The sequence below is a fragment of the Arvicanthis niloticus genome, chromosome 2 (assembly GCF_011762505.2).
Source record: "Arvicanthis niloticus isolate mArvNil1 chromosome 2, mArvNil1.pat.X, whole genome shotgun sequence".
Classification (NCBI taxonomy): Eukaryota; Metazoa; Chordata; class Mammalia; order Rodentia; family Muridae; genus Arvicanthis; species Arvicanthis niloticus.
In genome coordinates this window covers 62,938,863-62,950,330 of record NC_047659.1, presented here as the reverse complement: position 1 = coordinate 62,950,330, position 11,468 = coordinate 62,938,863, and the positions used below count along the sequence as shown (strand labels likewise).

General features: G+C 35.6%; 1 protein-coding gene across 2 annotated transcripts; it reads left to right on the top strand.

Moving 5' to 3' along the window:
• Window positions 1-1,763: 1,763 nt before the first annotated feature.
• LOC117703804 (olfactory receptor 4C16-like) lies at window positions 1,764-7,565 on the top strand. 2 transcript variants are annotated; one of them, XM_076929071.1, is made up of 2 exons: window positions 1,764-1,876; window positions 4,419-7,565. In XM_076929071.1, the coding sequence occupies exon 2, from the start codon at window positions 4,464-4,466 to the stop codon at window positions 5,394-5,396; it is 933 nt and encodes a 310-aa protein (XP_076785186.1). In that variant the 5' UTR covers window positions 1,764-1,876; window positions 4,419-4,463; the 3' UTR covers window positions 5,397-7,565. The 2 variants fall into 2 exon arrangements, with proteins under 2 accessions (XP_076785186.1, XP_076785185.1); XM_076929070.1 differs by lacking the exon at window positions 1,764-1,876 and adding an exon at window positions 4,141-4,335.
• Window positions 7,566-11,468: the final 3,903 nt, after the last annotated feature.

Below are 11,468 nucleotides of genomic sequence, written 5' to 3'. Positions count from 1 at the left end.
AGTAGTTATTGAAACAAATAAAATGAAATAGAAAAGATACAAAATTAGATGCTTCTTTATTGTACATGTTGTTCTTCAGAATAATTTTAAGTATAAATCTTGAAGTCCTTAGAAGAACATGTCTGTAAACCAGGGAATTGATTCTACTTTCATAGTATCACTTTACTTTCCCTTCAAGTACAATAATGACCCACATGTTATTGGATTAGCCAACTACTATTTCAAATTTAAAAAATAGGTTTAAGGGACACTCCATATAATGGAATTTATATTTGACACTAGTAAAATGGCTAAGAACCTGAGGCTAGTAGGCCATAGGCCACGGGGAAAAACCCATCAATGTTATTCTGCTAAAGAAACATAGTAATCAAATGACTCCTGATAACATATTATGGTACTCATAGAAAGTGCTTTGCTCAACCTTCATTAGAGGAGCTACATTTTGCAGTAGATGCAAATTAATACAGAGGTCCACAACTTCAAAGAAATAAAAAAAATACAGAGTGTGAATATTTTGAACACTTACTCCTAAACATCTCCCCTCAAGTTCAAAGGTTTATAAGGAAAAGGAGAAACAATTGTAGGTGCCACAAATGGTATACTAATCCAAGGTAATGGTGTCTTTCAAAAACCGTAGGACTGATTCTAAACAAGAAGCTATATGTAACTGATGCTAATTGGCAAATAGATAATCCATTTATTCAAATAGAGTGTCACTGTATATATCAACCACACTCTAGGTCTCATTCCCAAAAATGTGGACCAATTCAAGAAGAACTCTAATAGATGAGAAAGTGGGAAAGATCCTCAAACTCATTGGCACAGGGGTTTTCCTGAACAGAACACCAAAGGCTCAGGCTCTAAAATCAAAAATTGATAAATGAAGCTGAAAAGCTTCTATAAAGCAAAAGGCACCATCAATAAATAGGCCAAGTTGGCAACCTACAGATAGGGAAAAAATCTTCACTAACCCTACATCTGAAAGAGGGCTAATATCCTAAATATATAAAGAACTCAAGAAGTTAACCTCTCAAAACGCAAACAACCCAATTAAAAAATAGGGGAAAAAGCTGAACAGAGAATTCACAACAGAAGATTCACTAATGGCTGAGAAGCACTTAAAGAAATTTTCTAAGTTCTTAGTTATTAGCGAAATGCAAATCAAAACAACCCTGTGATTTCACTTCACACCAATCAGAATGGCTAAGATAAAAAACCCATGTATTATTTAACTTTTGTTTGGTTATATTTAATTTCTGTTGTTGAGAGAGTAAGAACATGAAGCTGAGTAGGGAGTTTGGGAGGATCAGAAGGGTTTTCTGGAGGGAAAACATGATCAAATATATATTGTATAAAACTTAAGTAAACAATAAAATAAATTTAAAAAGATACCATGACTCATTGTATTATAGGAGCTCAAAGGTTTATCTACTAACACCTTGAGTGTAGCTTAAGAAACTTGTGGAAACAGTAATATTCTTTCACTACCTATTTTTTTCACTAACTGTATTATTTCCTATTTTCTACTGACTTCATCATCTACTTGTATTTGTGTGTGTGTGTGTGTGTGTGTGTTTATATTTGAAGCTTTTAACCACAGACCTTGCTTTCCATTTTGTTCCTGAGTGAGATAAGGGTTACTTTGATGTTCTTGTGGGCTAAATAGAATTCAAAATTGAACTTATATCATTCAAGTGTCTCATTTAAAAATAATGATAACTTTGGGGACTAATTTCTTTTAGAATATTGATATGTTATGTGTTAAAAATTCCCTCTGGGATGCAAATATATATCATTTGCCCAGTACTCTAAGGGAAAAATGCCTTCAAAAGGAGATGGACAGACAATGGTGTTAACTTGCTGAGCCCTCCAGCTGGTAAGTGACAGATTTTTGCTTTTTGAGCTCAAATTCCAATCACAGGTTAATTCAGTGTATTTTAAACACATTTGTAGTCTTAAATAAAATTACTTTTACATCCTGTGAGCAAGGTATAGAAAACATAACCCAACACTTTGAAACTTTACTGTTATAATGAAAATCAAGTGAAATAAAAACATTTAGGCAAAAATCCTTCGTTGGTGTTGGCAAAAGCTTTATGCAAGAACTACTTGTGTAAAAGCCACCATAGTGAGAAGACCAGGATGTGCTACAGAAGTTAAACTTGACCATAGTTTATTGACACAGGGGTGTGCAGGATAATACCCCAGTACTTTATTTTTGATGTGGTGGTACATGATGTGATATTACCATGAGCTATAGATACCAGAAATTGAGGGGAGATTTTGTGTCTTATCAACAGAGGATGGTTAACAAAGACTAGTGACAGTCTTCTGGAGGATGGTATTTCCATCTCTAACTGACAAACCCGAATAGAATACTCTACTTTTACAGTTCTTCTTCAATATCATGAGACTATAATTTGTAATTTATTCACATCTGAGATTTATCTGGAAAATAAACCACTAAATTTCAGAGAATGTTCAGAATTAATATAAACAAAAGACTAACATAATATGTTCAATATGTAATCTATTTCATAATAGCATGAATGAATGACACAAACATAAATATATGCTAAAGGTGAGAGAAAAGTGCTATGAGAATAGGAAGGAAAATTCTAAAAATATTTTTGGCTAAGAATCTTTTTTTTTTCCTCCTCAGAATTTGTCCCCAGTCAAACTTTGTTTATTTTATTTGTTTTTTACTTTATTGTTTTATTTTTTACTTAATTTTTTAAGTATTACATCAGGTTCTTCTCCCCCCTGATTCGCAGCCCCTGATTCCCCATACACTTGTTCTCTGTTTCCTTTCAGAAGGGAGATATCAGCCAAATATAGCAAGTCAAATTGAAATTAAGTAGGCACCTTCATGCATATTACAACTGGATGAGGCAATCTAGTAGGAGAAATGGGGTCCTTAAAGCAAACAAAATTGTCAGAGACAGTTTCTGCACCCACTGTTCCACAAGAAATCCAAGATACACAACTATAACGTACATATATGCAAAGGGCCTGGGTCAGAGACCCATGCAGTCTCCTTGATTGCTGGTTTAGTCTCTGTGAGCCCAGGTTAGTTGATTTTATCAGTTTTCTTACGGTATTCTTGACTTCTTTTTGCATGTTTGTTTGTTCGCTTTTGTTTTCTACTGAAATTTCCTATGATTTACTCTTGCCCATATAAAATGATTATGTCCTTTGCTTAGGAATATTTGAAAGGAAGAATAACTGCATGTAAATTTCACGCTATTTAAGGAACCTGGTGTGCAATGACTAGGTTAGATCTCTGGAGTACATAATGAGTCCTCAGGCAAGCTGATTTCCACATATCATTTCACCAGGAGAGAAGAATAATACTGTTTTTTACTGTGGGAAAGATTAAAACTCCTAGAGAAATAATCTGTCATTCTATGAATAAATTAAAAAAAACTATTTTTCTTTTCAGTAAGAATGGTAAGCTCATCATGAAAACAAAGAGTGTGGGGATTCCCTTAAAGATAGGAAAGCAGTATAGCTGAATTAGAAAAGATAGGGGCATGGAAAAGTGGTGATGCTTCTAATGGCAAGAGTCACCACACATTCTAGTCTACTTTCTCGGTTCTCCCCATCTTCTGGGTTGTTTTTCATTCAGCTCTTCCCTACCATTTACAATGTCATCAGCTCTTCATCTGTTAACTCCTGCATGGATCTCTTAAAGCCAACATAGAGTCTCTCCAGCACTGCTGTTTTCAGGGCCAGTTCAACAGAGTTTTCACATTAGGTGCCTTTCAGAACCTGCTGAAAAATTTGTAAGGATTCTGGAGGGGAAATGGACATAGGGTTATGTGTACAGACATCCAGAATAGATTTTTATCAAGGGTATGTAAAAATGTCAAGGTTATCCACATAAAACACCACAGCAGATTCTGAAAATCTTCATTTTGTGGATGCCAGAACTGTTTAAACAGAACATATTGTTTTACAGTCCTTGGTGCTGATTCTCCAGTTATTTAAGTCTTGGAGCTTTCTAAAAAATAAAATAGGATCTTATTTTCTTCGTTTTATACACATTAGGTAAAATTTTAAGCAAAGTCAGAATTAGAATATGATCTAACATTAGAAAAATCACTAAAATAATTAGATATATACTGCATTTTAGGTGTTGGTGTACATGGTGATGTGGTGATGTGGTGATGTGTTTGCCCATATGTGGAGACCAGAAGTTGTCTTCTTCAATTGCTTCCAATCTTATAAAGTTCTATGGTAAACCATTTCTAACCATATTTGGGACTCATAACAGTACAAATATATGGTCACTAAACTTCAGAAAGAAGTGTTGAATTACTTATAAATTTACAGGTAAAAATTATCATTAATATGGTTACTTTTGCTTAGCATAACATCACATATAAACTTCAAACTGAATGTCTTTTTTTTTTCAGATATAGTATTTCACATTAACCATTTCTGACCACTAATGCGAAACAATGTGGCTGAGTAACAATGTGACTGAATTCATTCTACTTGGTTTGACACAGGATCCTTTTAGGAAGAAAATCCTATTTGTTGTGTTTTTACTTTTTTACATGGGGACATTACTGGGCAACTTGCTTATCATTGCTACCATCAAGACAAGCCAGGCTCTTGGGAGTCCCATGTACTTCTTCCTGTTCTACTTATCCTTGTCTGACACCTGTTTCTCTACAACCATAGCCCCAAGAACAATTGTGGATTCCCTGCTGAAGGAGGCCTCTATTTCTTTCACTGAGTGCATAATCCAAGTCTTCACATTTCATTTCTTTGGCTGTCTGGAGATCTTTATCCTCATCCTCATGGCTGTTGACCGCTATGTGGCCATCTGTAAGCCCTTGCACTATATGACCATCATGAGCCGCCGAGTCTGTGGGGTGCTGGTGGCCATAGCCTGGGTGGGATCTTGTGTGCATTCATTAGTTCAGATATTTCTGGCCTTGAGTTTACCCTTCTGTGGTCCCAATGAGATTGATCACTATTTCTGTGACTTGCAGCCACTATTGAAACTTGCCTGTTCAGACACGTACATGATCAACCTGCTTCTGGTATCCAACAGTGGGGCCATTTGTACAGTGAGTTTCCTCATGCTGATGGTCTCCTATGTCATTATTCTTCGTTCCCTAAGAAACCACAGTGCTGAAGGGAGGAGGAAAGCCCTATCCACCTGCATATCCCACATTATTGTGGTCATCCTGTTCTTTGGACCTTGCATCTTTATATACACACGCCCTGCAACAACATTTCCTATGGACAAGATGATAGCTATATTTTATTCAATTGGGACACCTTTGCTCAATCCTCTGATTTACACACTGAGAAATGCAGAGGTGAAAAATGCCATGAAGAAGTTGTGGAGAAAGAAAGTGGTTTCAGATAATCAAAAGTAAATGAGGTCTCCAGTCTATTTTCATAGTTTGCATTAAATTAGAAGTCAATAAAATATTGTTTTTATTAATGTTTAATATACTAGCTTCTTAGGGCATGAGGATTATAAGTTGATGTAGCAAAGAGGCAATGTAAAACACAATTTTGTTGAGTTGATTTTATGTAGCAGGATAAAACATGAAATACAATTAGGCACAAAGACTTGTCCTTGATTTTTGTTCATGTTTGATGCTGTTTCTCATTCGCCACACTTTCTGTCCTAACACCAATTGTGGTTCTGATTGTATTTTCTGCCCTTCTCAATGTTGACTTCTGAGTTTCCTCCTGATAATGGTCTTTCTATATCATCACGTCTTCTGTTCACAGGCTGATAAAGTTTACCTATCCTAGTTACTTGTGTTTTTTATTTTGATGATGTTTATATATGTACAACATTCTTCATTCCCTTTCTTCTCTCAAAATATCTTATTTACACCTTCCTTTTACCTTTCCAATTCAGTATTTTAACTGTTACTGCATTTATGCATTTATGTACATACATATATATTTCAATTATATATTATTTTATAAAGTCCTTTTAATTATACTTATTTTAGTCTCTAGACTCAACAGACTGTGGTAGATTCAAATAACTGTAGCAAGTGCAAGTATAGGAAAAAATGCATACACTTAAAGAAATCTCTTCTATTTGAGAATTGATTCTGAGTGTTACCAAATGTTTAGCTTGATAAAATACTAGAACACTAACTGGGTACAGAGAAAAAAGTTCAATTTTGAGAATCTCTGATATTCTGCTCTCAATATTGGGTTTGTAGTCACAATTTTTCTTTTTTAACACTTATACTTTTCTTCTGATTGATCTCTTCTAACTTAATTATTAAACTTACTCTTAGTCCTACTAATTATAGTGTTTTCTTTATAAAAATATTCAATTAAGTGCAGTATATGTAGGTTAAAGCTAGAGATGTTTGTATTGATTAGAATCAATAGAACAATCTCTTCAAAAAGTTATCTGTATATATTGACAGATTAAGCAAAAGCAGGATGACTCAAAGGATTTTTTCACAGTTTGAAACAAAAATACTATATTTCAGATATAAATTACTTTAGTAAATTTTGAATCCAATTTTGAGGCAAATATTAGTAAAGGAGAAATGGAAATTTTTATATTAAAATAGAATATTAATTTTTCATTATTCATTAATATTTCAATACTAAAAAATATTAATGTTAAGAATATTTCTAATTTCAATGTCTTTATGTATTTTTATTCATAGAAGAAATTAAACATGACTATTTTTTACCTTGACACTTTTATAATGTTCATAAACTAGTAAATTGGAAAACAAAATTTATATCAATTTTGTTATAGCAGAACTCATAAATTTTTTCATTTCCTCTTTTCTATCTCATTAACTCCTGTTTTTCTCTAGGGTCTGGGATTGAAATTAGATCCTCACTCATGCCAGTCATGAGACGTAATTCAAACTTAGAATTTCTTTAACCCAAATTACTAACCAGAATTACTGTGTGTGTGTGTGTGTGTGTGTGTGTGTGTGTGTGCGCACGCGCTAATAGAAATCTGTACACTCTACAACAGTGCACATTGATATGTGTAGTGTATATATCTTCATTTTACATTCTTTGAGTTCCAGTCTCAGTCTTGACCATCTTGACCTCTTGCAATACCTATAAATCTTGACCATGTTGTTGCAGGATTTTCAGTTTTAAATTCTCATTGACAGAATTATACTTGGTCCCTTATCTTTTTTATGAAAAAGAAAATAATGAACTTTGAATGTATATTTATCCTTTTTATTTATTTTACTTTATCATTTGAATGTTAATATTTCATGCATATCTGTGCTATGTGCCTGGTATCCACACAGATATGTAATGGGAAAATTGGATTTCTGGAATTGGTGTTATGGATAGTATTGAACCTCAGTGTGGATGTTGGGAATTATATCTGGGTCTTCTGCAAAAGCAACATGTGCTGTTAACAACTGAGTCATCTCTTCAGCCCTGTATGTACCTTCTGAGTCTCATATTACTTTCAAATATATAAAGAACATAGCATCTGCAGTTTTGCTGTCACACATCTCTGGTAGACTATGTCCCATACAGAACAATTTCCAGTGTTTTGCAATAAAGATGTAAATAACACTGAATGTGCAACTTCTGTAGGTATATTGGTCAAAGTAAACACTGCAATGGAGGAAAGGATGGAAATTCAAGTAGTAAAATGGATATAATGGAAGTGATGGCTTTGACCTGATTATCTATTTCATATCCACTGACTTGTTACTAACAGCTTTCTCTTCTTTGAAAGAGAAATATGTTTTTCACATCTAGACAATGTGGTTACCCCTGAAAAAAAAAACACCATTCACTCATGTTTGCTTTCTACGTGAGTGTATTCCTTATTGCTTCCAACAGCAAGTCAGTGTAACATCTAAGGAAAATCTGTAAGCCTATGTAGGATGGTAAAGACCTACATTATAAAGATATAAGCCATGCTATGAAATAATAAGGGATGGCTAGTAAGTGCAGGAAGAAACCTGATAGAACTTCAGTACCAGAGTGAGTTATGAAGATTTTCACAGAGGTTGTCAGAATACAATTCTAAGGAGTAGAAATTTACACAAGAAGACACCTCATCATACTTTTACAGTAGAAATTACTGTATTTCTCTTGCTTACCCCTAGAAAACAATGACATGAGTCTTGATTCCTTCTACCTAAGCCTGTAACTTTACTAAGAAACAGAGATAATAATGCAAAAATAGTTTATAATGTGACCCCTTTATAAAGAGAAATTAAGGAATAGAAAAAGGTACACACAGAGGAATGCTATATGCAAATGATGATAGATTGAATTGATGCTTTTAGAAACAACAACAAAAAAAACCTTCCACATAGGCCAATAAATTCTCAGAATCTAGGTGGTGCATGGTACAGATTTTTTTCAGAGTCCTGAGTAGTAAATTATCCCATTCCTAGTGTGATCTCAATCTTTCGCCTTTGAAAACATGGGAAAATGAATTCTTTTTTTAAATTTTATTTTATATTTTATTTACATTTCAGATGCCATCCCCTTTCCCCATTTCCTCTCCCTAGAAAGCCCCTGTCCCATACCCCGCCTTTCCTTTTTGCTTTTATACAATTTTTTTAATGTGAATCAAAGGCTTTATAAGTTTGGTAATGCTCAATCAGAAGCATAGCCCAATACCCAACCTAGATATGAAAATTATCTTTGACTGGTGGAGACATGTGAACATCTGCCTCCATGCCCCTTCTCTCTTTCTCTCTCATCACCTAGTTTCTCCTCTCCTTCATCTTCTCCCCTTACTCCATCTCTTCCTCTCAGTACTCCTTCCCACTTAGCTCCTCCTACATATCACTCTTCCTGTTAAAGTAAAACTTTTCTCTCAAAATACAATTAGAGCATACTTATTCCTAATTGTACCAGTGAGGTACAAGATAGTCCTAATATCCAGTCCATCATTTTGTTGACTAACCAGAACCTCTGAATCTCTCCTAACTAAAACACTTAGTTTTGAACCTGTTTTTTTTTTGGCTTTAGAATGAATGTCAGCTGAAAATATTTTCTCTCAAAGTAAATGGCCAGGGTTGGCTATGAGACTACAGGTCTTCAACCCCGTCAGAAATCCAGAATGACTGAGTTAACTGAAGTTATAGGAAGCACTAAACATAGCTTCTAAAACTTAGCCAATTTATAGAGACCTCTGAACTCCTGAAAAGCCCCTATACTACCGAATGTTGGAGCATCAAATCTTCAGCCTTCTGGCCCAGAGTCATCTGACTGACCTTAGTGATGCAGGATTATTAAGGGCTGATTACTCTGTCTAGGCAGATATAATCAGTCGACTATTCTGCATGTGTGTTCTTTTCTGGAAAGTAATTTGTCTGTAGATGGAAAGAGGCAATTCTTGCCTAGTAGCTGTCACCACACAACTGGAGTAACTCCAAGGATGCTCAATTTCTTCTTTGAATCCATGACAGGAAGCTGTCAGGAGCAGACAGTTCTCTAATCATAATGGACATTATATATAAATATTTGTAACGTCAATTCTATGGACTTCTGATATTTTGAAAACCAACTATCCATGTAAGGTAACCTGGACTGTTGTCTGTTAACTCCTCTCAGCTATTTCTAAATAAAATATGGGAAACCTCCTAACAATAAACTCAAAGCCATGAATTTGTTATAGTCCCTTAACTCATAGTCTAACCGTCCCAAATCAGTTAAAAAAAATTAAAGAAGGACTGGGTCTAGGCCTTGTATTCCTAAATGTGTTATACAGGCACAATACACATGAGAGTATCAATATTCATCTCACTTTTATATTAATAAGAAGCTCATACCAATGAAAACCTTAAATTTGAAATCAAAGTAAATTTTGTACCATTTAAGAAATTATAACTTCATCTTGATATTCATTATACAGATTTCTACCAATAGGTTATGGCTTTGCAATAAATCCTAGCTAATCCTCCCTGTTCCAACAAAACCACTACTTCTCCCTAGAAAGACAGACCATTATTAACCACATTAGTCCCCAAGCCCAGGGAATAGGGGCGCTGACTCTTCTTTAACTTCTTTAAGCTGATTATGGGCCTTGAGATATTAGAAGAGGGGTGGGGGGAAGAATAAGTTGATAAGCCTCTGAAGCTGTGTCTTCACTGAATCCAGATGGAATTCCAGGACGTTGGAGGTTTGGGCAGGTCTGCTCAGTATGCTTGATGAGTAGATACACCAAGGCTGTGTATTCTGCAATATACAATTCTCAGAACAAGTTTTAGTATCAAGAAAAAAAATTTTTTCCCTAGGGGGCTGACATTTTCTTAAAGATGTTGGTTATAACAACTTTTTTTTCTCCTTTTTAAAATTGGTTGTAATATTTACATTTCAGATTTTATCCCTTAGCCCACTTCCTCCCACCACCCAGAAACCTCCTATCCTATCCCCCTCCTCATGCTTCTATGAGGCAGTTACCCCACCACTATCCCCTCCCCACACTCACATTCTCCCCCACTTTGTGTTTATTTTTTATGGGACCAAGAAACTCCTCTCCCACCTATGCCCGACAAGGCCATCCTCTCCTACATATACCGCTGGAGTCTTGGGTCCCTCCCTATGTGTCCCCAGGCTTGTGGTTTAGACCCTGGGGGGCTCTGGTTGTTTGGTATTGTTGCTTTCCTCCTGGGTCACAAACCCTTTCTTCTCCTTCAGTTCTCTCTCTAAGTTCTCCATTGGGAAACCCCTGATCATATCAGTGGTTAACTGAACATCATCCTCTGAGTGTGTTAGTCTTTGGCAGATCTCTAAGGAGACATCTGTATCATGTTCCTGACAGTATGCACTTCCAGCCATCCACAACAGTGTTTAGCTTAGGTGGCTGTACATGGGATGAATACCCAGGTGGAATGGTCTCCTGATGGCCCCTCCTTTAGTTTCTGTCCCATGTTTTGTTTCCATATTTGCTCCCTTGAGCATTTTTGTTACTCGTTCTAAGTAGAACTGAAGCATCCCCTCTTGGTCTTCCTTCTTCATGAGCTTCATGTGGTCTGCGGGTTGAGTCTTCGCTAATCCAAGCTTTTGGGCTAACATCTGCTTAACAGTGAGTAAATACCCTGTGTGTTCTTTTGGGATTGGGTTAACGCACTCAAGATGATAATTTCTAGACCTATCCATTTACCTAAAAATTTCTCGAATTCATTATTTTTAATAGCTGAGTAATACTCCATTGTGTAAATGTAACACATTTTTTGTATCCATTCCTCTGTTAAGGGGCATCTTGGTTCTTTCCAGCTTCTGGCTATTATAAATAAGGCTGCTATGAATATAGTGGAGCATATGTCTTTATTATATGTTGGAGCATCTTCTGGGTATATGCCCAGGAGTGCTATAGCTGGATCCTCAGGTAATGCTATGTCCAGTTTTCTGAGGAACCGCCAGACTGATTTCCAGAGTGGTTGTACCAGCTTGCAATCCCACCAACAATAGAGGAGTTCCTCTTTCTCCACATCCTCACCAGCATCTACTATCAC

Bases quoted from the DNA above. Each gene is read 5' to 3' on its own strand.
- LOC117703804 (XM_076929071.1), top strand. From the start codon at position 4,464: ATGTGGCTGAGTAACAATGTGACTGAATTCATTCTACTTGGTTTGACA.